We start from the raw sequence: 27780 nt of genomic DNA on the forward strand, positions 1-27780 counted from the left end.
CCGGGTTCGATAACCGGACCAGGCGGATTTGCTTTTAGGTTTGGAGATTGTGTTTGTCCCTTGTCAACTTTGTTCCCCTTCTCCAGGGATTATTATTGCTAAATAGCATACCGGAAAGTGTAAAGGCAGGTGATAGTTGAGGTAGCTCAAAAACTCACTGGGTACCTCTTTAAACAAAAAGAGAACAGCTACGACAAACCTTCTCTTCTACAATTTTTTTAACTTGTTTTTGAGGAGATACTTGAAAGTTTTGGAAATTCACAAAAGCGTATACCGTAGCGACCGGCCGTTTTAGCGGAGCCTGATTTATTATATATTCAGTATTAATAAACGTGAAATAAGTTTTGGCATAATGTTGGCACAAATTCCTCACATTTTGGCGCTGTTTGGCGCAGCAATCACACTACTGGACATGAACGTACGGCCAGGCTTCGGTGGGTGAACCCACATGGCTCGAGATCCGTGGTGATGCAGCACGCTGCTCGCCAAACATCTGCTAACACAGGTGCCCCCTGCGAGGAATGCATGAAACGCTGGCGGCTGTTTACCCAAGCCTAAACCCCCAGCCCTCTCTGCTTTTTACTGCGTAAAATAGGGAAACTTGTAGAGTCAGAAAAGCAGCAGCCGCCGCCTGTCAAGCTGTTGAAGGACGCGTGTTTGTGAGGTGCCCAAAGAAAGGCCAATCAGAAGCCCTACATTTGCCCCATGGCTTTACTTTGTGAGGAATCCCAATACGCTTCCCGGAGTTATGGTAGCGGAGTTGCCGCGGCGCCAGAAACGGCGGCTCTGTGATCGCATCTATCTCGACGCTTTGCCGCAATAGCATTTTTCATGGACATGCATGCATGATTGCCGGGAACGCACCCTTCCTTCGCACTGATCAAAGATTCAAATAAACTGACTTTGAAATTACCGACAGTCGACAGCACCTAAAATGATGCTTTCAGCAAAAGTTGCCATTTGGTCTGATTGTTTCTCTAGTTGCTTGCCTCAAGTTACAAGTAAAGCAGACTTGAAATTCTACTTGCGTCATTCTATGAGAAATAAACTTCTATTGACACTGCTACTTTGTTGTGTGTGTTTTGAATGATCTCAAAGATTGTAGGGTTGTTTAGAGTCACTAAATGAGCTTATTTAGTAGCACTAGGGTTGTCTGTCTGCTTTCAGACAATAGCTGGATCGAGATTCCGCGTTCCGCAAGTGCGGCCACCGAACGGCCATTTTGCACGTACCGAAATCGACTTTTTGGAGCGATGCAGAGGCTGGGCGGCAGCGCGCTTAAGCCCGTTTTCTACTCGTTCGCCGTCATTCACCGAAGAAGTTTCTTAAAACCTTGTGTAAACGCTGATAATTGCCATTGAGAACACGTGCAAATGTTTACAAAAGCGCAGCACCTCAGGAAAAAGGCAGAACTCGTTGAACGCAAGTCTCGCCGGTCTTTCGGCGCGATAAAAGCTTCTTTGGAATGCCAAAGTGCTGCGTGTTGCGTTTCAGGTGCTCGCCCATGTCAGCCGCTGCCCCTACCACTCCGGTGCAAAGCGGTGAAGCTCAATGCGCAGGCATACTCGTGAGAGGCGGTACAGAGGCATATGGCAGACAAATTAATCACGAGTACAAGACCCTGGTTCCCCCTTATCACAGTAGTCGCCATCCAACTATTTTGCTATGTTTCCTCACGACTTTTAGCTCCTGACATTGCCTAAGAGGAAATGCTCGTCTTTAACTTTTTTTTTATTTTTGCATTTATTGTGCTGAAATTTAATATACTGATGTATTTCTTAGTGATAATTTCAAATATGCAATTAGTTTTCAGCTAGCTTTACTAGATCCTGAGTTATCAATAAATATATCATTTCAATTAGGTCCTCCTTATGGGCATCACCGCACAAAACATGTCATGGTGAATGCAATTCTATAAAAATTTCTGACATTTTCTGAAGAATTTGACGCTTACGACCCGTAAGGACCTAATTAAAATTAAAAATTTATATATAATTTAGTAAAGCTATCTGAAAACTAATTGCATATTTGAAATCACCACTGAGACATACATCAGTATACTAAATTTCATCACGATAAATGAAAAATAAAAAATTAAAGACCAGCAACCCCCCTAACACATAAAATTGAAAGAATAAAACACAGAGGACAAGCACAGGACAACCACTTTCTGTGCTTGTCCTCTGTGTTTTATTCTTTATATTTTATGTATTCATGTTCAACCCGCTCGCCTTCACCAGACCAACCCCCCTAAATCGTCTGGAAATTTAGACTTCAAAGCGAGACATCATGGCATTCGTCCATTTTCTTGTGAGTGTTTTTTCATCAACTAAACCAATCAAGTGCACTGAATGTCCCACAAGTTGCGGTTTTAGTATGTGTATTTGTAGTGGTATTTATTTGAACCTTAGGAAGTGCTCTCACCTAAGATAAAACAAACTATACGGTGAGTAGACACTGTGAAATACATACATGTATCATTTTTCCTTTCCTCCTACTTCTCTCTATATAAAGGTCGACCAACAATAGAACATTTTTATTTTTCATTTTGCTTAAGCCTATCTGAGCGCAAATGTGGCACAATTAAAAAAAAATGGCACTCTGGCACAAGATGTAGCAGACTTTCATTCATGGTGCAAATGACGCAGCACTTCCATCACTGTGGACCCAACGAGCGAATGAATAGAGCGAAAGAACATGGCGGGAAAACGCGTCACGACCTCACAAAACCAGTTTAGTCCAGTCTAGTCCAAACCAAAGATGGATACACGCACCGAGGCAATAAATGCCAACACATCTAGTGTACCTCGTTAGAATGTCATTGCTTTAGCAAATACTTAACTAGGGGTAATACAGAACACTCCCCGAGAGTGCATCAAGGCGACAATGAAGAACCACAGTAACACGGGTGACAAGGGCAGTGGTACCGTCTTTGCATCCACGATTCGTCAACCGCGCCGCATTTCGAGGCGTTGCCTGGGAATGCGCTCTGGCGGTGAGAGAAAGGGGGGGGGGGGGGAGGGGCATCGCCAAATAAACCACTACACTAAGGGGGAATTCGGCACGGCCGTCGTTTTGACTAATGCAAATGTCCTGTACTCCCACTAGTACAGTATTTAACTTTAAGATGGTGCCAACTCAGCAGTTGAGACTGAGCCTGACATTGAGTCTTTCTCCACTCGATTTAAAATGAGGCCAAGTTGAATGCCGACAGAGTACTCGTGTCCAATCTGTGTCTGCACTCCATCTCACTTTTACATTAAGGTTCTAGTGCACGAGCTTCGATTGTTCTAGGTGGTGTAGCCTCAACACCAGAATCAGACAGGACACCCCATTTCTCCGAAAGAAGATCATAGATAACGGCGTGTTTCTTTATCTGCGCAGCCAACGCCGCCGTGCCAATGTACAAGGTCCGCGAGTGTGGCGATCGCCGATTGACTTCAGCGATCCAGCTTCCTGAACGGCTTCGGCGCCCCAGCTCGCCGATGGGCTTCAGCGCCCCAGCTTGCTGTTGACCAAGTCCACCAGCATCTGCCGGCGCGCCTTGCCATTGTCCGAAGATTCGGGCGTGTCCCGAAGCGTCCAGAGCGTGGCCGTCGTGAAGCAGGTGCGGAAGTTTGCCACGGCCTCTTTGGGGCGCTCGTAGAGGCTGTGGTTGCTCTCGGGGTTGAAGTAGTAGGTGCGCTTGGTACTCTGACTGACCTCTTCGTGCCACGGCCCTGTGGAAGAGGAGAACGTCGGCGGGTGCATAGGACCAAAAATATGCAGCTTTCCGTCGCGGTGTGGGAGGAAGTGACGGCGGTAGCTGTTTTTGTGCCTAGTAACACCCACCCTTTATTTACTCAGGTCGCACGCAACTCAACCTTGTGGTCGCCGAAATGTCCAGGAAAAAACGCTGCGTACGAGTCGACGTCCCTGCCCAAGACTAAATCGAGACTTGCAACATTACGAGTGGCGGGTTGCTCTACATCCAATACCCCACGCAAATAGAGTTCCACGGCGAGGAACATGTAGAAACGTCCCCTGCCAATTGTGGAAGTAGAAGGCACTGCTACCTGACGAGAGCCAAGTGCGTGCGCTTTGCCTGACGTCGCGGGGCAGTGCACGTGCGTGTGAAACTGACTCTTCTGGCCTGGCACAATGCCAACACCGTGAACGCAGCTGAGAAGTCGATATAACAGCTGTCGCTTCAAAGGGAGACTGTACCATAACTAGGGTTTCCTATTCTCAGAGTTTATTTCAAAGACAATGCAACGTAATATATTGGGGTTAGTTTCTCTAGAAGAAAATTAATGCTCGTCATCGTTTCTTACACAAGGGCATGACTACAGTGCATGGGGTGTGTCTCTGACTGGTGTCTTCAGCACGTCTTCGTCTCGTCCAATCGATTCGATCACGAGTGTGTGACACTACGAATCGCAGTGATTCTGTTGTTGGCCCAGCGGCAAAAATGGTCACAGAAGCCACCATTTCTGCTGTGGCCCGCCCCCACATCCGGTCGGTTCGAGGAAACTCCAGCGGTCGTAGTCCGAGATGCCACAGTGAGAGCGACGGCAGTTGGACACGTGTTCCAGACGTCCTAGGCGTGATTTCGGAACATAAAATCGGGAAAAAAACCTTAAGATATCCAGATTCTTTTAATTAGCGCTGGTTGGCCCTGCCATATGAAACTCACTCTTTGTAGTCCTGAAGAAAAGAAGTCCGGCCGGGTAGAAGTGCTTCACATCCCTGTCTCTGCTCTCCTGCGGCATGAGGCAGCTGAGCCGCATGGCACGCGCGGCTCCTTTCTCCAATTTTGCGCAGATTCTGTTCGAAGAGCAGCAGACATCGCACCCTTCACTCAAAGCACCCAAGCAACAATCAGTCAATCAATCAATCTCTTTTTCCCGTTAAATAAATAATGATTCAGGAAACAATGTACTCCAGCATTGACGAATTCATCAATAATTTTTTTTTTTCTTTCTCCAGCCTTTTTGCAGGTTCTGTTCTATGAACAGCAGACACAGCACACTTCACTCAAAGCACCTGAGCATCAATCAATCAATCAATCAATATTTCTTTCCCATCAAATGAATGTGGATAGAGAGCTAATGCACCCTGATAGGAACTACCATAATTTCCTTCATAACTGATGTCCAGAGCTGAAATTTCGTATTACTGCGTCCTTTATCGTGGCTATCAATATACGCTGTAGCATTCATTTCGGAGGGGTGACAGTTCATGGGAATGTCAACTTTTGAACCGCTCATTCAATATGCGTGATATTTGCAGGTGGTGTTTGTAGCCATATAGAAGGCGGGCATGCAAAGTTTCAGCCCTGTGAACCACCTTCCTGAGGTATTACTGTACACTCAGAACAAAGTAAAGCATAGCTTTGCATGTAATTTGCTCAATGAGTATATCGTTGACAGATGGTGTTGATAACCACACAATTTTCTGGTGGAATGCCTACTGGAATACCTGCTGCCGATTACTATGAAAAAAAAATTCAGAAAATATGCATTTTCCAAGTAAAAAGATATATTTTTTTAATTTAAAAAGTTGTGCATGTTACAATTTTTCATAATAAAGGAACATGAAAATGCAAAATCTAAGCTCATAATCGGGTCTATAAAATTTCGGCATATAAGCGGCAAATGTTAAATCTCTCGATAGTTTCATACTGAAACAATAGTTTTAATAAGGTGGAATTAGCTGCCAAAAAACTGGACGGATAAAAACGCGTTTGAAAACAAAATTCAAGTCCACTTCTCTTTATTTTTTCAACTTCTTTCCTCGAAAGAATTGTCTGTGGTGTCTTCATGTGACCTAGGACTCTCCAGCTCCATATGTTGGTCCTCCTCCTTTAATCCTCTTCTGCTCATTTGTGATTCGCTTGTGCTTCGAGCTTGTGACGTTTCTGGGCGATCTTAGAGGTGTCCAGTGACTTCATCTTGGCCTTCAGGATCTTCTGCTTTGTTGCCTTCCTGGTGCGCTCCTCGTAATGGCTTCCGGGGCACATGCCCATCGTCTTGAGGGTCCTCTCGAAGCCATTGGGCCCCAAGTTGCATTCGAGAACAGCCCTGGCCACAGCGGTCTCCACTGTCCTCAGCGACGCAAATTCCGTCTAGGGGCATCTCTTCCAGATGAGCGCACTGAATGACTCATTCGTAATCCGAGTCTTCATTCTGCAGCACTTTTGAAACAGGCTCTGATCGGATAGCCGGTTGTAGATGGGTACCAGCTCCTTTGCAATGTCCCTCGTGAAGACTGGGCGATGTGGGCACAACACAGACGGTTTCCCAGCAGCAACCAGAGCACCTTTCTGCATTTTGGTGACGTCAGGAGCGTTGTCTTTCAGAACAGTCGCATAATAGTTTGTCAGCTTTCTAATCATGATGTTAGTCAACTTCCCCTACCCCATCCCCCCAAGGCCTTTCTTGCTCTTCTTCAACTTTTCCATGCCACTGCACATCCTCTTGGCCACGTGGTTGACACAGTCTTCTCTCTGGATGTCCTTGTCATAAAGGCCAAGACCAGCAACGTGCGTAAACCCCTTGCTGTCACCATTACTTAGCATGGTGACATACTGCAGCTTGTGGAGCTTCAAAGATCTGCTGAAGATGACTCCTGCAACCGCAACGTCCACAGCGTTTGACAATCCTCCGGAGTTCTTCTGACAAGCACCTTTATGAGACTCCATCCCGACCTGGTAGCCTTCTGCCTCCTCCTTTGGGCCCAGGTTGCATCCTCTGACAGTACTTGCTGTGAACAGAGAAGTCAAGTACCAAACCGGTTATCACATCAATGACTGCGCAAACCCCGAAGTTTGACGTGTGATCGCGCTTCTACCAAGTACCGTCGTAATTGACGCAGACGTCGAGCAAGTCATCTGCGTTGTTGACATGATCTTCTCCATCCTTGGACACCTGAGCTCCTCTCACTGCGGTTGCTACCTCCTGCATCACGTCGCGCGCTGCTGCCATGGACGCTTTGTGCACCTTCTCTGCAGTCTTCCGATAGGTCCTTAGATGCATCGTCGATGAAGCATTCAGGCCCCCAAAAAGGTTCTTTAGCTTTGTGAAGCTGATGCCGCAGTCCTTTCCGACGACACAAAGGCGCGTGGGAAGCTCGCTCTGCTGGGTCTCTCGACGGCCTCCGACTGTCGCATCGTCGTGATGTCCCCGCAAGCTCCGCACACGACGACGAAGTGAAGATTGGCTCCAAAGCCACTTTCCTTCAAGTTCAGTACATTTTCATAGCAGCTAGGACACAGCAAGGCACTCACCAATGTCTTCACGGCAGACACATTTACATGCCCGTTACATGCCCGATACCCGTAGAATGCCGCGTCGCAAACGTCGTCAGCTGGTTTTGGCAAGTCGGCAGGTCAGTCCAAAAGCGTGATCTTCCGCTTGAAGGTCATCAACTCACCTACAGTAAAACTTCGTTAATTCGGATCTCGTGGGACCGGCAAAAATGTCCGAATTATCCGAAAGTCGAAATATCGAAGGGACAAAGAAAGCTGCGCAAAAACGTTTCCCTGTGACATACCTTTATTTTGAGAAGAAATCTGTTATTACCGCCTGCTTTCTGGGCGACACTTGGGCGGAGACGGCACCTTTCCTTAGCGCAGTCGAGTGCTCCACCGCACTCGTACTGTCGGAGCTACGCATCCCATGCGCTGACAATGTAGCACAGCAAGGCCTCTTCTAGTTTCGGGTGCACCACCTTCCAAGGCCGCTTTCTTTTCGCGTTGAACTTCTCGCTCTCAAAAGCCCGTAGGGTATCGGCCACAATTTTTACGTACGTGGCCAAATGCTTCTCTTGACGTCGCAACTTTCCATCACTTGCCGAGAGACGCCGCCCTCCAAGGCCCTCAGTATTTCCACTTTCGTCGCTGAATTCTTAGCCTAGTACAGCTGCAACGGAAAACTTGTAGCACAACCGGCACAACTGACCAGTAATCGGAGCGGCGAAATCGCGACACCCGGCGCTATTTTTCCCGAGCGCCGATAGCGGGAGTGCCAGTCACGTTGCATTTTTCAATGCGGGGGTGGCCGGCGAAAAATTGAGGGATAGGATAGTTGTTAAAATGGCGGGCTTTAGGATCCCCGCGTTGAGGCATAAAACGTGACTGTCACTCTCGCTATTGGCACGCTCGGGAACAATAGCCCCGCGTGTCGCGATTTTGCCATTCCGGTCGTCGGTCACTCGTGCTACCCTTTTTCCGTTGCAGCAATGCTTCTGCCGCTTCCGTGCCAGGAGAGTAACGCGCTGAAGCACGGCAATCCAGAGCAAAACTGGTGCGAAACACGGAGAACCGGAAGAGTGAAGAACCATAGGAAAACCGGAAAAACCACGTGTGCATTTCGGATGGGTAGCAGTCATACCTTTTGGAACAGACGGTTGCTAGCGCCACCTGCCGAATTCGTCCAAATTAACCATAGTGCGCCGCGTTCCCTCCGAATTAATGAGCATTTGCTGCCATTGACTAATACATACGTTTGACGGGACCTGATCGGCTGTTCAAATTATCCGAATTTCCGAATTAGCAGGGGTTGAATTAACGAGGTTTTACTGTACTTCCTTTGATGCTGAACCACTTTCAACATGTGGCGTAGAAGAAAAGGCCTCTAGAGACAGTGACAGATGCGACGATCCAGGCGACATCGCCGACGGGGCCGCATTAGGAGCTTTAGAACGTCGTTCTAAAGCTCCTAATGCGTTCTGAAAATGTCACCCAATGACATTTTCAGAACGAAAAAAAATAGCAAAGATTGAAGCGATACAGCGAGATGTAGCAGACCCGACGATAAAACGTGGTCTGAAGCGTGACCACCGTGAAAGATCACGTGATGGCTGAAAACCAATCATGTTTCTAGTTTCAGTTTTCCGACTCATAGGAAGGTGAGTTCCGTCAAAATTCCTATTATTCTTCCCATGGAAGAAGTTTTTGCGACGGGGTTCTCCTCCCCATGCACACATATCCTCGACAAATGTTTATTATTTTACTAAAAAGTCGGAGAAATGACCTTTCTAACGAGGGTACGAATGCCACGCTAGGCCTCGCGGACACAAAGCTGTACCGTACCGAAAATAAAAAAAATGGTGCTTTCCTCGCGTTTTTCGCGAGCGCGCCACACCTTAGAACACCGTGGAGGCATTGAAAATGTTTATTCTCTCTGTAATTACGGTGTGGCAGTTTACCGAATTTTGCCACATTGCTGATTAATAGTTAAGAGGTTAAAACTGCAACACTTGAAAAACACATTTTTTGCCGAAAAATGGGCATTTTAGGGCCATCTACCCCCTTAAAAAGTTGACCCTCTTGGGATTCTCTCTTTCAAGAAAAGAAGAGAAAAAATTTTAGTTTTAGTCCACAATGTGCAAAAAAACAAAAGCAACAGCAGCTGCACAGTTGCGCTATGTAGGTGGAATGGTGCTGTCACATACCTGAGGACGGAGGTGCGACGTGGTTAATTCTTATAGCTGTCGTGGTTGGTATTCTGGATGCCACTGGTGACTGCCACCAGTGATCCATGAAGCAAGTGGGTGAGCGGAGTGAAAGATTTTAAAACCATTCAACATTACGCCTAGCAACAGGATACTGCCTAAGTGGGGTTTTGCATAACGCGAGGAATGTTCGGCAACAACTGTTTGAAGCATACGACACGGAAGGCTCTCCTTTCATCGCGTCGTTGCCGGCGGGACGCCCGGGCGGCCGATGGGAAAACTAGACTTCCCTGGCCTCGCGCCAAGAGCAGACAGAATGATTTTTCCCGTAGCGGCGACGACACGAGACGACGTCGAAATATCTGCGAAGTGACGCCCGTAAAGCTATCGCTTTAAGAAAAGGACGGAACCTTTCCTGGAAGAGCTTTGTGCCCACATCCTCCAGCTTGAAGACTTCTTTGGCTCGCAGCGGCATCAGGTCGTTGCGGCTGGGTTTGGACACCGCCTTCACAAACTTCCTCACCCACTTCATCCTAGGTGCAGAAAGGGACACAGAGATTACGGCAATTAACAAACTTTGAAGGCACAAGTTTTAAAAGGTTTCCTTCGACGACCTGCGAGACTTCTGCCAAAGGACCCACGGTCCACGGAAAATCACATCGGAATGAAAACAGTTGTGCTTTCAAGGGCGTCCTAAGAAATGAGAATGCTGCTGGAAAAATCTTTTGCGGCAAACCTTAAGGTGGCTAAAACTGCTTCTTTGTAGTATCCAACTGCAACCAAGGTTTTGATGCTTTGACTGAACTGTGCCGCAAAGGGTTACAGATAATGACACAGAGACTAGGATGACGACGGGACATACACAAACAACTGCAAACAACTTTTTACTTTTTTCTTCCAACAAGTGAAGAAGAACAAAGGGAAGAGAAGTGAAAGACAAAGATAAAGAATGAGCAACTGATTTACGATTTATGCCTTCTTTGCCTTTTTAAGTAACTTTCTTTTTCGATGAGGGCAATTGACAGCTTACTGACACATGTTCCGTGCATTCCTGATATCATGAAGAACGCCTTCAATACTTCGCGCTTTTGCCTTTCGCGTGATATTGCCAATATAGAGGTTCTTTCAAAATAGTGTCTTCTGTTCCATCTGCCAACTTGGCAGGTAAAACACGAGGCAGGCAGACACGCACTATTTTTGACTACTGTTACTTTAAAGCAACAGCTTTATATGCAAAAACTTCATAGACTTTTCTTGCTAGAGTTGGTCTGACCGTACATGATTTCACAGTGTCAGCTGACGACACTATGCCACGTGCCGTAGTGTCACCATCTGACGTCGTGATGTCATGTGACGTGACACCAAAATCTGTTTATTAAATTTAGAGGGGAAATCTTTTTGCAAAATTTAGATAGAAAGTGCTGCTCATTAAGCACCCCATCAAGCAATATTCCTCCTTTATTGCAATGAACAGAATCTGTAAGCCAGGCAATATTTTTTCTCAAAACTCAACATAACAGCAAGGCCAAAAAAAAAAAAAGCAGACAAGTAGGTTGCATTGAAACACCAGTCACAACGGCCACTGGGAGTAGTTTGCTCAAAATCTGCAAGATGGCAGCTACGTCACTTCAAAGTGCCACCGGCTACACTCACTAGATGGCACTAGCTGCACTCCAATTCAAAGCATTTAGCTGTATCCATCTATCTCACCTCTCGTCATAGTGCATGTCCCTGACGTCTACCTTGCCTAAGACGAGGGCGTCGATGATGTGAACCGTGTTGAAACGTTTCTGGTGCCGTCCCTGTGGTGAAGGGAAGTGCATTACAAGTCTGGTAGGTCAAGTTATCAGGCATTGGATACTTAAACAGCTTAATTTTCATGAAGACCTAATTTTTGTGCATTGTGCAACCTCAAAAATATTCTTAAAAATCGATCACGCAAATATGTTACAATAAGGTAACGAATACACACAACACCACTCCCAATCACAAAATACTGTGCCCGCCAAATTGTCCCAAAACCCAGCCCTTCGAAAAATCACAATATTGAACCTCCAAAATAAAGTTGTTAGAGCACTAGCAGGGTCATGCTTAAACAAACACATCTGCAGTCAGAAAAAAAAATGAAAAATAAAGGTCAAATTTAAGGGTGTTTAGTACCGAACGCACGAAGGGCATCTGGCACGCCCCCACCAAAGGACTGGGGATTAATCTCGACAACCTGGAGATCTTTTGACGTGCCTCCGAAATCTCGGTCGGGATTCAAACCTGCCAACTCTAGGGATATGCAGGCCGCCAAAGTGACTACAATCCCCACCCAGGGACTCGTATGCTGGCAGTATGTAGATTTGATCTTGCAAGTGCCGCAAAACCTTCTGTCTAGTTATACGCATATCTGAAGTGTTCCAGGGCCCTTTGGTAGATAGATGACTTCAGTGTGCTCTCGCACCCCTAAGCGGTCACAAGGAAACACAACGCGTTCGAGCACGCTCAAATGCAAGTTTGTGAACCAGCCTCAACGCTCGTACGCAAGAAAAAAGAAGCCCTCCCACTCACTTCGCCCTCAAACTCCTGCACCACCTCGCCGTAGAAGAGGGTGTCCGCAGGAAGTTCCAGAGTTTCCTGCACGGGCTTCTTCCACTGTTCCTTTGTGTCCCCTGTCCACTGGTACACGTGTTTGCGCTGGAACGAAAGAAAACAAACCGATTCAAGTAAACGACTGCTGAGCTCCGTTTCACTAGAGTGACCGAGTTTAGCTGTGCATAGACTACCGGCATTCGATTCCTAGATCTTCTCGTGGGTGTGGCCATTGCGGTACTTAGCGCTGGATGGGCGCACAACCGATGACCATTACTATCTTAAAAATGTGCATTCCTCAGCTCTACAGGCTGTCCCTCCGATAAAAATCTACGGCCTTTTTTTTTTTTACCGCAAAAAATATACTGTGCATCAGCAAACCCTCGTTCTTGTGCCCAAACGTAGCTCAAGCGGTCCGAACCACACGCCAATATTTCAGAACTAACCGTAATCCAATTAAAAAGTTCCGAGTGAGTTTCCTAAATTTTATATGGGAAAATGGCGGCCGACGGAGCTCGCAAATAAATGGAGCCGAATGGTGCCAGTGACCAAAAAACTGGCCCCATTTTTTCATTACTATTTTCAGAAAATCACTTATAACTTCTGAATGAAGTAACGCTTAGTTATGAAACTTTGGCGCCTGGTTAGGACTGCTAGCGCCATATTCGGGCGGAGGATGAGTATTTAACAATGCGTAAATTAATTTTAAACTGAAAAACAAAAAAAAAACAAAAAATTGTGTTGTGGATTTGGTGCTGTAGATGCGGCATCAGGAAACTCGGGCGATGTCGTTTTGTTGTGTTTACATGCTTCTGAAGGGCGGAAAACCATTTTCTGCGGCTTCAGATGTGGATTCAGATAACTCCGGCAACAGTGATTTTAAGTACCGAGGAGGCTGAAGTGTAGCTTACTGAGTGGCTCTACGTTTCACCTTACGACAGACCGCGGAGGATTCCATGCAAAATCCGAACCAATCCAAGGGTGTCGCGCAACCTTCAAAAGGCCATGCGACGCGATGTCCGAGCCAATCCAAGGCCATGCAGGTGTCGCGTGACCTTTGAAAGGGGTGCGGCGACGCGCGGGGTGTGTGACCGCAGGGTGCATTTGCGGCGCTGGGTTGGCTGGGATGGCTTGTAACATCCGCTGCAGTCTGCCGTAAGGTGTAAAATAGAGTTCACCGACGCAGAAAACGTTTTTGAAACGTGTTGGCTCCCGATACAAAGGTGAAAGTTGCAAACACTTTGTTTTTTAGGGGTGTATGAAGAGAATAAAAGCTTTCAAAAACGAATCGAATATGAATGCAAAAAAGTGACTTTGAATAATAGGTTGAATACTGTGAACAGGTGGTTCTCAACCACCGACGTTCCGGAGGTGCTTTCTGGACTGGCGGAAGCGATGGGTGACCTCATCCACAGGGGGAGGGGGGACATAATGAACAATTACAATGGCAGAAGAGTCAATGAAGAAATGTATCCAAACCTGCTTTCGAGCCCTGAACCAAAGAATAATCAACGCCACTCACTGGGCACACATGGATTGGTCTATTTAGCATTATGGGACGCCATTAGCAGTTAAAAAAGAAAAATTTATTGCTCAGCTTGACTTACGGTTCAGTGCTCCGCAGACCCTAAAAATATCTTCAAGGACCCCACACGGACCACCGTTTGAGAATTACTGCTGTAAATGGCTTCATTTTCATGAGGACCTCATCTTCGTGATTTTCACTGCTTGGAAAATATTTAAAACATACTAATAGCCCATGATAACAAACGCCTAGTGTGGCACTCTAAATTGTGGAATTTTGTGCCCGTAAAATGGTCCCAAAACCCGCACTTTGCAGAATTTGTGAAATAATGAGCCCGCAAAAATAAAGTTGTCTACAGCATTGAGAATGCGTACAGTAATGAGAAGAAGCGGTGCAAACTTTAGACTGTACTACGTACGAAAAGTTAGGGCGGAAACAAGCTGGTGCAGGATTAACATTTAGGCTAAACCCCGAGACTGGGAAAAAGGAAGGACAACATAACCCAGCGACTTTGTGTTGTGCTGTACTTCCTTCCCCCCAGTTTCGGGGTTTTGCCTAAAATGTACAACGTAAATGCTTCAACTGCTTCCTTACATACATATTTTGGCTGTGCTTGTAAGTGCCAGACTGATTTCCTCACCCCAAGGCCCAAAAAGAAGAACTTGTTGTCCGACATGAGGGGGTTGGGCTTCGATTCGCCGCAGACAACGCAGCGGTAATCGTAGACGCTCTTCATCCTCCGCAACGCCACGTCTGTCAGCTCGTCTGGCTTGGTGTCGAAGTAGCTCGTCTCGTTCTGAAAGGGGAACCAATGCACATTCCCTATAGATGTTTGCAAGCAGCCGCGCTTCGAGAGTCCGGCCACCGTGGACGAAAAAGCTTCGTTTGGGCGCCAGTCTGGAAACGGCGGGTACGCCTCGGCAATGCTAGACTGTCGGACGATTCACCCACACCAGCAGCAAGATGACGGCGCCCAGAGGCCGTAGGTACTTGCAAATGTCTATATAGAATGCTTTGTTGTCTCGTGCTGACGTCAGCCAAATGTCGCAAGTATTTCTACACATCGCCAAATGCCCAGTATCGCGCAGATGTAGTGCTAATGGTCAGGACAAGATGCCGAAGTTTCGGAACTGTAACCGTTTCCTCATTCGTAAATCTTTCAATGGAAAACTGGGCCTGTTTCAGGAAGTTGACGCCATTAGTTCCCCAGGTATTCATGAACTTCGTTGGCCACTATTTTCCCACTAAACAACTTATGCGGACCTTGATGAGCTCCTTGAACTTTGCCGCCGGGCTGCTCCTCTTCGGCTCAGATCGAACTTGATCGGGTACCTGGAGGAAAAGGCAAAAGTGAACTGTCCTCGACGCAGAATTCGTAGTGCGCTTGTGTCAACATCTTCTACAGGTTACTTCAAAGATCAAACGAACAAGATGGGTGAAAACAGATAGAAACAGATAGAAATGGGATGGCACCCGTGTTATGCCAGCACCGTGGCATCTGTCATCCGTTTTTCTTTAAAGGGGCACTAAAGTGGTTTCTTATATTGTCTATTTACGGTCATAACTCCACCTATATGTTCTAAGAATTCTAGAAAACCCAAAATTATACTGAGATGCGCCCATTTCCCTATTAAATACCAAAATGAAAAATTGCGACCCACCCATTTTTCAGTTATTCGGCGAAGAAACCAGAGGGCGCCGCCGAACGTACGACAGCCAATCGCCAGCAATCGCTTCCCACACGCAAAATCAACACATTCGTAAATTGGTCCGCCGCTGATCGGCCCCCTTGCCACGTGGGAAGCGATCACTTGCGATTGGCTGTAACACTTTGATGGCATCCTCTGGTTTCTGTGCCGAATCGCAGAACAAGTGTGTCGCTGTCTTTGGCCTAGTTTTTAATAGGGAAATAGGGCGCACATCGGTTTAATTGTGGATCTCCTGGAATGCTTAGACCCCGTAGATACAATTATGACCATAAAAAGAGAATCTTAGAAACCAATTTGCCCCTTTAAGTGCGAGTTTAGCAGAAGCTACAAGAGCAAGCTACGGGCTTTCGATGTCCCCGCCCAGCATGTGCGGTAATGCACTGCAAGCATCGTACGGCGCAATGCACTTCTGCTTTTAGTTTCGTCTCGCTCGCACATAAGGTGAAATGAAACAGAGTGTTGCAAGAGGAAACATACACACAGCACCAAACTATAGTGCAAGAGCTTCATTTCCTTTCACTTAAAATAGAATTATCAGTTGTGTTTTTTCTTACAACAACAATAATAATAATAATAGTGCAAGAGCTTCATCTTCTCCCGCTAAAATAGAATTATCAGTTGTTTTTCTTATAGTAATAATAATAATAATATTTCCTTTATTTTTCCAACAAAACAAAATGTTGAAGGATGATCAGGGAAAAGAGCTGTGGAAACAGCTTGACTGGCCCCTCGCCACCCAAAGCAGCAGTCGTGATGCAGGCGCCAAAGGAATTTATACAATGATAACAAAATGCTAGGAACTTATACAGTGATAAACAAATGATAAATTCAAAACACGAGCGAACTACCCAACAAAACTAACAAGCCTATATTAAAGCATACACTTTCCCTATGCTCTGCTGTAAAGCACATCAACCAGATGTGCCTTCCAGAAAGACGTTGCCAGCCACGTCGGCCGAAATGCGTTCTCCAAATCTGCTGCTCTCCGTTATACTGCTTACCCACACCATATCAACAATTTGGAGAGAGATATGTACCACCAGAATTTCAGCTTCATTGTAGCTACTTTGTACAGAACATAAACTGGACGGCCGCTATTATGCGAGCCTACACAATTACATGCCATGGGCGTTAAAAAAATCTTCCTTTCTCAAAACCTAGACGCAATAAATCCCCGACAGAGCAAACATATTTCCGATTCTCGCTGGCTCGCTTACGAACAGGTTTGACTGCGTACACTGACATACCTTCCAAAGCTGTAAGGACTCCTTGCGCAGGTTACTCTGACGGTCTTCGTAAAGATCGCTGTGATAAGAAAAAAAGTCAAGTTTTGAAGATGAGTTAGTCCGGCCGTCAAATGCATGTACACAGAGTTTCTAAGTAACACACTCAACCATAAAATGCACTTGCAAATTAAAAGGTTGGGATCAAGGACATAGCCCACTCAAGAAAGTGATTTCCAGGCGAGGACATGTTTGCATTTGACCAGAGGGAATAATGACACCATACCCCTTTTGAAAACTCAATCTCTAAACTTTTTGCAGTTAGACTTCTAGCATGTGCTTGACATTTCAGAAACACAAAGCTAGTCGAAGTCAGTAAGAACTAGTCTCAGAGTGGTGACCAAAAGCTTGGTAGTCTCTTCAAGAAGCCAAGTCCTTTTGCAACATGTTAGATGCCAGTCTGAGGCTTCTAGCAGGATCCCCCTTTCATATGGAGCTGCACTTTTATTTGATCATTTCACATCAAAATTTATGTTGCTTTTCAAACTTTTCAGGAATCTTGAAGCCATGAACTTAGAAAGATATGTAGTTACAAGGAGCTAATCGAGCAGATGGCTTTTAGAAAGCCACAAATTCATTACAGACCAGACACGATTGTGGAACCAGAGTTGGGGTAAGAAGGTTCAATGTTCGTGATGTTTTATCACAAAAGTGCTTGAAGCAAACATTCATAAACAGAAAAAGCAACAAAAAACAAGATGCAAGAACAAGTTAAAAAGAAACTCACACATTCTGTGCAAATGCCTTGATCTTGGACAAATGGACTACCTGCTGTCGTCCCAACCTATCACCGCCAAAAAAAGTAATAAATACTAAATGCTTGCCCACCCAAGTTTGCAGGCTTACAATGTGAAAACAGAAGCTTGAAACAGCTAGCTTTCCAAAAGACAAATCATAAACAAACTAACTTAGCAGCCAGAGATTAGGTTGCAACCATAGAACACCAGTTTAAAAAAGTTTTGTCATCTTCAGAGGCAGCCAGGGATGGGCAGTATTTCAAATACAAGCATTTGAAATATGTATTTTGAATACTTTGTGTACAGTCGAGCCCACTTATAACGGCCGCAGATATAACGAACGCTCGCTTAGTACGAACAAGGGTGGTGCTACCGTCAAAATATACATTGGGGCAATGGCACAGTGTCTCGCATAGAACGAACTGTTGCGGCCTTACCACTCGGTTAGAGCGAACGCGAAGCTGTCGGGCCCCCGTAGTTGACCGAGCCGGCGGTGCTTGGCGCGGTTTCGCTCGACTGCGAACCCGCGGCAGACGAACTTCGCCCACGGAGCGTCCCCCGGACGCTCCTTTGCGGAGAAAATAAAGAAAAAAAGAAAAAGCGCGCGTTGAAAAATGAAAACGAAAAAGCGCGCGCGCGCGGTGACGAAAGAGAAAGTGGCGCCGCCCGCGTCGTCGGGATGCATCCACGTGATCTGCGTCGACCAATCCGGAAAGTTCGGCGCCTGCTTTACCGGCCCAAACCGGTTCTCCATTTGTTGCTGCTCCGTTGCCACCCCGGACCGCGGACCCGCGGATGATTCTTTCTGTGCGATGGCACTGCGTTGACATCGTTGCCGCATTCGTGCTCTTCCCAGATCGGGGATTTGAAGGTTGCCTCAACGCGCGAGTCCAAGGGCTTGACTTCCGCCTGGTGCGATGGCGGACTGTATGCCGACCTCTTCAGGTGCTAAAAGGAAAGCAGTCGACATTGCAACGAAGATGGCCATTGTTAATGAACTTGCTCAAGGTGCAAAAAACGGCGATTTGGTCAAGAAGTACGGACTGTCGAAATCGACCATTTCGACCATTGCTAAGGACAAGGAAAAGATTCTTGGTGCTACCGTGAATGCCAACCCGACAAGAAAGCGCCTTCGGAAGGCGACCTACGCGGACGTTGAGGACGCACTGCTGAAGTGGTTCGCAGACGCCCGGTCTCGCAACGTTCCGATCAGTGGACCGCTGATGCTCTCCAAGGCTAAAGACTTCGCCTTCCTTTTGGACTTTCCCGATTTCAGCCCAGGCAATGGATGGCTCCACCAGTTTAAGGCTCGCCACGGAATTGTTTTCAAGGCGGTCGTCGGCGAGGCCGCGTCTGTGAACAACGAGGACGTCGATGCATGGCTTTTCGACAACCTCCCAACAATTGCGAGCTATGCTCCACGGGACGTTTACAATGCCGACGAGACTGCGTTGTTTTATCAGATGTTGCCATCTAAAACGCATGCCTTGAAAGGCGACAAGTGCGCGGGAGGTAAGAACAGCAAGTTGCGGATAACCGTTCTTCTCTGTGCCAATATGGACGGCAGTGACCGGCGGCTACCTTTTGTTATTGGCAAGTCACGTAAGCCGCGATGCTTTGGAAGCTACGTGCCCGTACGCTACAGGAACAATACGAAAGCCTGGATGAGCCGCGACTTATTCGCCGAGTGGCTTGTCGAGTTTGACCGCGACATGGCACGAAAAAACAGGAAGGTCCTGCTCGTGCTGGATAACTGTGCGGCACACCGTGTGCAGCTTTCCTTGAGTGCGGTGACAGTACTCTTCTTGCCTCCCAATGCAACCTGCAAAATTCAGCCCCTGGATATGGGCATTATTCATGCGTTCAAGGTGTGCTACCGGCGGCGCGTCATCCAACGCTTGTTGATCGCAATTGATCGGCCAGATGCCGCCATGCCGGTTCGCATCAGCTTGCTTGCCGCCGTGGAGATGTTGAAGGTGGCGTGGATGGAACTCACCGCGGAGTGCATAGCAAATTGCTTCCGCAAGGCGGGTTTTATGGGCCCAGGCACCGAGGACGCCATAGATCACCCACAGGAAGGCCGGTCGCACGAGGACTTGTGGCAACGCGTCGTTGACACGCAGCTGGCCGGACCTGACGTTGCCTGGGACGATTTCGTTTCTGCTGATGACGACGCCGACATCGCGGAGCCGTGCACTGACGAAGCTATTGTGCGTGAAGTGCGAGCCCTTCCCGACTGCCCAGAGACCGACGAGGACGATGACGAGGATGCTGCTCTACCGCCGGTTGCTGTGAACGCTTCAACCGCGATCGGTTACATCGCGTCGCTTAAGGAACTCGTGTGCAGCAGAGGTCTTGGTGATGAACATATTACCGCGCTGGAAAAATTAGAAACGGCAGTGATGCGATCAGCTTTGAAGAAGCAGACTTGCATCATGGACTTTTTTCAAAAATAAAGTTAACTTTCTTCTCGCTTGCTCTTTTTGCCTGTATTATAGGTGGTCCACTTACTACGAACTTTGGATACAACGAACAAATTCCGCGTGGCGATCAAGTTCGTTATAAGTGGGCTCGACTGTATTTGGCATTTGTATTTAATTACAAATTGGGTAATGTATTTGACGTGTGTATTTAAATACTAAAACGTGGGTATTTCAAATACAATTGTAATTAAATACAATTTTGTGGGCGAAAATACATCCCTCAAATTTATTGTCACGACTCATTTTGCTCATCCTAAGACGTGTCCAGAGCGGGAAGAAAACTATGTTCTGCACCGAATGCAGTGTTTCTCAATCAAGCACAAGCGTTTAGTGACTTTGTGATTACTAAGTGCCTGTGACAACCTGTGATGCTTTCCAGCCTGATTTCCATCCATATGTTTGCCTGGAACATTCTAAATGCGCGGGTCGTCCAGATTTTCGTAACTGGTGCGAGTTGCAACAATAAAAAATTCTCTAGCTAGTGCTGCGCATCTTGGTCGTCTTCGTTCCTTGTTGGTCTATACTAGGGGTGGCCAGGCTGAACCGGCCTAAGGGCCGCAAACGACACTACGAAACTTCTTAGAGCCGCGGGGGGGGGCAAATTTAAATTTGGTTTGGAGTCTGACTGCACGTATGAGTGGACAAGGCTGTACGACAGTACGTATGGGGGTACAAGGCTGCCAAACCGCGAGCTATACTTTATTCTGCCTGAAATTCCTTCTTTTTTTCCTGGGGGAACGCGGAAAGGGGCGAGGGAGGGGGTGACCACTTACGAGGGATCCGCGAGCCGCACTTGGACCAGTAAAGAGCCGCATGCGGCTCGCGAGCCGCGGTTTGGCCACCCCTGGTCTATACCAAAATGTAATCGACAAAAAAAGCTGCTTGAAGCTCTGTACTTTTTTCACCTATTACATCAGAGCTGATGACATTTTTTTAGTGATTATCTTTCTATTACGTTACTAGAGCCTCGCACACTAACTCCCGAGTGTGCAATGCAAAATTAAATTGAGATACCCAGAAATCCGTTGCAGGTGCCCTGAAGTCGCTGACGCAAATTTTGAGGAATGTATTTGGAAAAGTATTTGGAGGAGACTAAATACATTTGGTTGCATTTGTATCTTGTAATTAAATGCTCTTTTGGAAATGTAGTTAGATTTGTAGTTAAATACATTTTTGACTAAGTATTTTGTATTTGTATTTCGATACATATTTGCATGTATTTTGCCCATCCCTGGAGGCAGCCAATAGAAAATAAAATGTAGTTGACAAGCCCTTACAGTTTACTATAATTCTGAATGTAAAATTGCATAAGCTGGACACAGAACTTTCTTGTACCTGGGCCCTAATCTTCAAATAAAAATTAATAACATGTGAAAAAAAAAAAAAAAAGAATGGTAGCAACCTTAAAGGAGTTAGGACAGAAAAAAATGTGTGGGGCTGCAACGGAGGCGCACAGCTGGGTACGCGGCGGGGCCAGTGCGTCTGCCGCGGCTATGACGTCACTCCTCTGGAATGCGCAGACCGGCAAAGCAAGCGTGGCAACGGCGGCTCCGGCGCGCCAGCTGTGCGTCGTGTGACGTCACTGCTCCTCGCGCATGCGCAGCACGGCTCTTTGGGAGCCATGCGAAACTGCTCAACCTCGGCCAGTGTGGCTCACGCTACAAAATTAAACGGATAGATTATTCTTTAAATGGAATGGTCAAAGGCTACTTAGCATATACACAGTCTTGTGATTTTTAGGGCTCCAGTAATCGCAAAGATCAATTTACGAATTTCGATCATTTTCATCTGGTGACTCGACGACACACTACCGAAGTTAGTCACACCATGGTGCCCAGAAACCACGTAATCCTGAATGTTCTCTCATTCTAGGCACCCCCTTGATCACCCAAGCTCACCTTGCTGCGGTACGATCAAAGCCGCTCAAGCAACTCGGCAACCCCAATGCTATCCTCGAGAAACTATCGCGCCATTTTCAAAACAAATTTAGCAGGATCATAGCAACATACAATGGGTCCTAGTCATACAGTTCTCATATTTCATTTCTGGCCTGTCCTAACCCCTTTAATTTCTAAAGTGCTATATTATTCGAATACAGCGTTTAAAACGTGACAATGCAAATTTGTTTAGAACACATTAAAGAATTGTTTTAGGAAGTGGACAACATAGTTTTGACCTGACGTCACGGTGTCAAATCTTGGTGTCACGGGCCGTCATGTTACATAGTACAATGTCATGTGACGTTAAGTCCCATAATAGTAGTGCTGGCACACCTTGCCAATGCAAAATTTACATTTCACCTGGTTTTCTTTGACAAAATTAAGAATGCTGCTTTTATTCAGGCAGTTTCTCTACACCTTTGACAGCTGATCATTGTATCTAGAAATACTAGAAAACTGCATAGAAGCAAATTGGGGTAACAGAGACAGCAAAACTTCCTTTGTACACTCTATGACAGCCAATTGGAATGCTTTTGCTCAATTTTGCATTGGACAGATGGACACAGCAGAACCCTCTTAACGCTGCGGCAGCTTGCAGCATCTAGCCAAAGCTTCTAATTTCCACAATTAACTGGTCTCCAATTGAAAAATAACAGAAAACCCAGTAAGGTTAAACCTCTTTACGGTTCATTTCCAAATATGAAATTAATGAAGCATGGTAAAGAATTTCATACGGCTGCTAAAAACGAGCACTGATTGAACATTCTCCACAACCGAACGTTACAATTCCGGGTGACGGACAGCGCCACCTACTGCCGCCGACCACACCTGTTGTTCGAGTTGAGGATGTAGTTGAAGAAGCGGTCGTCGTCGTTGAGGATCTCCAGGGGCACGACCTCTATGATGTCCGTGTCAGTCGTTGGACTGGAGATCTGCTCGAAGCGGCAGCACTGCTCGTACATGTAGTCTTCGATGTCTTTGGTGTTTTTCCGCCGCCACTTGCACACTATGTACCTGGGAACAGAGCCATGCACACGCTCCCATCAACGACGGCCCTTGAGGCTCGTTCGCACGGGGGTAACTTGCTTACGTTTTCTTACGTTACGTTACGAATCGCCAAGACATCCGTGCTTCCTACGTTGCGTGCAAAGCTACCTCTTCGATTGGTTGCCACGCTTCGTACAAAGCACGGATGTCCAGGTGACTCAAAACGTAAGAAGACGTGAGCTTCCATACCATAACGTAATATAAGAAAATGGCGCCATGTAAACCGGCCTCTATGGCTTTCGTTGCGACACAAAAGTAAACTTAGTGCTCTGCTACCAAAATGCCACAATTACCAACTGCCTCAAACAAACCTTGATGAGATAAAGAATGAACACCCTTTTTGTCAAAAAAGAAACTTGGGTGGCCTCTTTTCAGGAGCACTGAGCCGGTGCTGTGATTAAACCTTTAATCTTTCTGCCGTCGTTACCTCGAAATATATGTCTTTCTTTTTGCGGATAAATCTGAACCAATTAAACTTTTACCGGCGGGTGTTTTTTGGGTAATGCTCGCCAGTAACATTGTATTCTCGCTGTAGCCATAATAAGATGCGTGGGACTCACCCCACCCTGCATTTCTTAAGGGCCCGTTTGCACACTTGCGTTTGCTTGTGACTGAGTTCTTGCGATCTCGTACGACGAGAGAACACGCCGGCACGCTTGCGCCCTCTATGAACGGACTCTGGAACTGCATTTCACTAGAGCGAAGGTTTTGCGGTATTTGCGACATCAAATGTACATACTACCAATGGGAAATGGTCGTTTATAGTAGCATTGACAAAAAATTTAAGAGCCAAAAAAAAAAGAATGATGCGTGAAAAAAATAGAAAGCATAAGAAAATGCTTTCCTCAACTATCCGATAGATGGCGACAGTGAGTTGTCTCGTCGTGAGACATCCCAAGAGGTTTCAGTGCACACGGTTGTAAGCAGTTCCAAGTGTGTGAACCAGCCTTAAAGGGATACTGCAACAAAATTCCAGCACCCATTACATTGTCTAAATGTCAACCATGTCCTGGCCACATTACGGAGACACCAATTTTTTGCCCGAAAAGACACCAAAACATGAATTTAATGGAATAAACCCAATGTCGTTACGTCACTCTCAACTTAAAAGCAGCGCCGCTAAGCAAAAACGAGACGACAAGCTGCGTGCACGCGACCTCTGTCGAGCTGGATTTCCCTTCTCTCTCGGCCCATTCAACTCCTGCGGGGAGCGGGGAGGGGCAACTAAGACGGCCAGGTTGTAACGCGTTCGTTGTTGCCGAGCGGCGGAGCTGTACAAATATCAATGGAAAAACTTACCTCGTTAAAAAGAGAAAAAAAACAAACCTGTTTCGGGTTGCCTGTTTTGGCTTTCGCAGACGATGTCCTGACCAGGCTTGCCTAGTTAAACCTGCCGCCGATAGACATTGGAAGTGTCTAGTGCGTCGAGCTTCGCGTAACAACCTGGTCGTTTTAAGTCGCCCCTCCCCGCAAGAGTTAAACAGGCCGGGACAGAAAGAAATCCGGTTCAACAGGGCTCATGCACACACAGCTTAGAGTGGCACTGCTTTTAAGGTCAGAGTTACATAACAACATTCGGATTTTTCCTTTTAAGGGGGGACACTACCCAGAAAAAACAGTTTCTGCAAAAAAGTTGATTTTGAAAAAATACAATACATATTTACATCCACCAATATCTAGAGAGTATTCCTAGAAAGTTTCATTAGTTTACATTGCATAGTTAACTTTTTATAAATTATTTTCGGTCCACCAATGCTAAAGAAAAGGTAGGGGTTGAAGCACTTTGAATACCTTTTTTCTAGTTCCACTTTTCGGCATAAATTTCACTTTAGGAAAACTATAGTTTTTCCATTACACAACAGAGAATTATTCTTAGGTGGTTTTCTGGGATAGAATTTTGTGAGGAACATGCCTGGCTGGTTAGTTTTTCTACTTTAACATTCTTTTACGCTAAAAAACTATGTTTGTGAAAAAGTGCAGACATGAAAAAAAAAACATTTTAATCCTCTTATACATTAAAGTGAACATATGAAAAAAAAATGTAATATAGCAAAATAACTAGCTGGGTATGTGCTAGGGTATTCCTACGACTATATTACACATAAAAAAACAAATTTTTATTTTGTTTTGAAACAATAGTTTTTTAAGCGTACACACTGACTTCCATATTGTAACATTCGTAACAAGTTTCAGAATTGAAATAGGACAATGTAATTCGGTGGGGATGGTCTTGCCACTCACAAGCTTGCACTGCAAATTTGATTGAAATCAAGCAAGCGGTACAGAAGTTGACTTTTCTGGGTAGTGTTCCCCCCCCCTAAATTATGTTTTGGTGTCTTTTCGATACAAAAATTGGCGTCTCCATGGTGTGGCCAGAACGTGGTTGACGTTTAGGCAATCAATAGGTGCTATAACTTCGTTGCAGTATCCCTTTTAAGCTGGCAAACAACTGCAGCAGGAGCGACCACGAACCTCTCCGAGTTGGCAGGCCGGCTGGTGTTGGGCTTGAAGATGGAGACTTGCTCGAAGGCCCGGTACATGAGGTACACCAGCCCCACACTGAACTGGGTGAAGATGTCAAACAACTTGCAGACAAAGTGGCCACCTGAGAAAAAATAGTTTTTTTTTAAGTATTGTTTTAGTACCGGATGTTTCCTGGAAAGAATTGTACAGCGACTACTGTAGTGATCATGCGCAAATATATAGAAAATTCTCAGTTCAAAGCGAATAGTGGTTTTGACTGAATATTTTCTAATTGAATATCAAATACAGTTGAACCTCTTTATAACAAACACTGATATAGCAAATTATCGGATATAGCGAACTAATCACGAAGTTTGCTTGGTCATGCTTTATTTCTATGGGAGTTCTAGTTATATAACGAAACCGAAACCGTGAAATTTGACACGTTATCGGTTATAGCAAAGCAATTCCTGCTTTTCTTGCCTCACAAAATACTATGAAGGTTATTAAAAAATAGAAAAAGTAATTTCTAAACAAAAAATTCCTTAAGTATTGATTGCCCAATGTGCAAAAATGTATGTTTTGGAAGGTAGCGCCACCAATGAACCGAGCAAATAACGGCAGTTATGCCACTGCTGGCTCCTATGCGAGGCATCAAGAACCAGTGCAAACTAATGCCAACTGCCAACCACGCCAGTCGTAGCGGAGCTCCAAATGGCGACGAAGCGAAAAGCTGTATCTCCGGAGACAAAAAGTGAAGGTTTTGAGGGCGGTGGACAGCAGTCGGAAGAAAAAAGACATCACTGCGGACTTTGAGCTTGCAACAAGCACGATATCTACCGTCCTGAGTGCAAGGAAGAAGATTGAAGTCTGCTATGCAAACAAGACTGTCAAGACTTGGGCTTTGCCAGGACGCGGACGTGAAAGAGACTCTGTTTTCATGGTCTAAAGAAGTAACAGTGCGAAATTTGCAAGTGTCTGGTCAGCTTCTTCAAAGAAAAGCAATCAATCTGCCGTGTCTGTTAGGACATGAGGATTTTAGCACGAGCAGAGGTTGGCTCTAGCACGGTGGCTCCAGCTGAAGAGGCACCAGCCCAAAATCACGTCTTCAAATAAATTAAATAATAGATCCAGCTAACGTTGTTTCCCGTGTCGCAAACTGATATCCTCACGCTTTGATTTATTTTTTTAATGCTGCTTAGTGACAGGTAAGGATCTTGTGGTCCACGAAAGCGTGTTTTTATATCTTAGTGCTGTGCACGTTCTTGCACAAGCTCGATTGCGAGAACGTTCGTGTTGATTTCTGTGTGTACTTTTATAACGAATATTGCATATAGCAAACAAATTTCTGCTCCTGATGCTCGTTATAACGAGGTTCGACTGTAGTGCCTCCATGCCTTTGATTACCATTGCACCATGCTTAAATGAAAACCCAGCTAAACTCATGAAGGTTGTTTCCATGCCTCCACTTGTCCATTTATAAGCTAATTTTAATCTATCTATATTTATGGACTGTGATCTTAGGAAGTCTGATGTCTTGAGATGGCAAGTTAAAGACGGATTAGACAAAAAATTATTTCTATAGAGAAGCTCAACTATACCAAATGGAGTGAATGTAAATCTTGCTATATGACAATATTCTTCCTTCAATCTCAAATGTGAGAAAAAAAAAAAAAAGAAAAAAAAAAAAGGAATTGCGCATGATGAACGCAGGTTGTCAGAGCATCGCTGCCTAACATATACCCTTCCATAACAGTCAGAGTTTAATTTTGAGTATTCACAAAGTTTCCATTTCTTTCCAAATACACGAGGCACACGCGTACACCATCCTCCTTTGAAAGTGTGCTTTTCTCCCAAGCGGGCATTTGCGATAATTTATACTTTTCCAAGTGTTCATCCCAGTGCATTAGACCATTGAGTGCACTTCATACCAAGCACCAATGCACTGCAGAGAAGCAACACTCGCGAAGCTCGCATCCGCAGGTGATGCTTCTACACAGTGCATTGGTGCTCGGTGAGAAGCGCGCTCAATGGGGCTCAATGGGGCTCAATGGCAATCAACACTTAGAAAAATATGAATGCCGCAATATCCCGAGTCATTGCCTACCCCCTGCCACCCCAAATTCCTAAAAAAAGTGGGGTGGGCCATGTCTCGGGGGGTAAGCACAAAACTTTATGAAAGAGATTACAAAAACTCCCATTTTTCTGTACATACCTAGCACGGCTGCACAAGAGATACATTTAACTAAAAACTCGAATAAGTTTTATTGTTTTACGCAGGAAATGCTGACGAAAGAATGTCTTACTGTCGCAAAGTCCGTTGCTTGCATACGCGCGATGGGCACTGCCGATCGGCATACAGAGCGAATGTTTGTTCTGTGAAAGCACGTTTCTAACACCGCTATGCTACCTTCGTTGGTAAAACAAACAAAAAAGAGTCAACAAGAAAATGGAAAAACCAACCAGGCGCAACGAGCAAACAGTTGAAAGAAGCCACGAAGAGCCATGCTGGGGAAGCGGGAAAACCTTCGATTGCGTCAGCAAACGCTTAGGCGTCGGGCCAAGTTGGGCGCCTTGTGAA

At 45.8% G+C, this 27780-nt stretch overlaps 2 protein-coding genes across 2 annotated transcripts in view; one reads left to right on the forward strand and one right to left on the reverse strand.

The window, feature by feature from the left end:
• Positions 1-3334: 3334 nt before the first annotated feature.
• The window catches only part of LOC8026098 (cap-specific mRNA (nucleoside-2'-O-)-methyltransferase 1), a 48994-nt gene continuing 24548 nt past the window's right edge, over positions 3335-27780 (reverse strand). The window contains exons 17-27 of the mRNA XM_029976263.3: positions 25209-25341; positions 22518-22703; positions 17257-17313; positions 16494-16551; positions 14801-14869; positions 14178-14333; positions 11992-12117; positions 11146-11237; positions 9846-9968; positions 4676-4806; positions 3335-3719 (exon numbers count right to left, since the gene is read on the reverse strand). Coding sequence (XP_029832123.2) covers positions 3493-3719; positions 4676-4806; positions 9846-9968; positions 11146-11237; positions 11992-12117; positions 14178-14333; positions 14801-14869; positions 16494-16551; positions 17257-17313; positions 22518-22703; positions 25209-25341 — 1358 coding nt within the window. The 3' untranslated portion in view covers positions 3335-3492. The remainder of the gene's footprint in view (positions 3720-4675; positions 4807-9845; positions 9969-11145; positions 11238-11991; positions 12118-14177; positions 14334-14800; positions 14870-16493; positions 16552-17256; positions 17314-22517; positions 22704-25208; positions 25342-27780) is intronic.
• On the forward strand, positions 18029-19743 carry LOC120847883 (tigger transposable element-derived protein 6-like). The gene has a single exon (XM_040219810.2). The coding sequence runs from the start codon at positions 18184-18186 to the stop codon at positions 19720-19722; it is 1539 nt and encodes a 512-aa protein (XP_040075744.2). The 5' UTR covers positions 18029-18183; the 3' UTR covers positions 19723-19743.

This window comes from Ixodes scapularis, unplaced genomic scaffold, assembly GCF_016920785.2.
Source record: "Ixodes scapularis isolate PalLabHiFi unplaced genomic scaffold, ASM1692078v2 PGA_scaffold10__122_contigs__length_95168666, whole genome shotgun sequence".
NCBI classification, from domain to species: Eukaryota; Metazoa; Arthropoda; class Arachnida; order Ixodida; family Ixodidae; genus Ixodes; species Ixodes scapularis.

What these genes read in the sequence shown, in the direction of transcription:
- LOC120847883 (XM_040219810.2), top strand. Translation starts at nt 18,184, where the DNA reads ATGGCGGACTGTATGCCGACCTCTTCAGGTGCTAAAAGGAAAGCAGTC.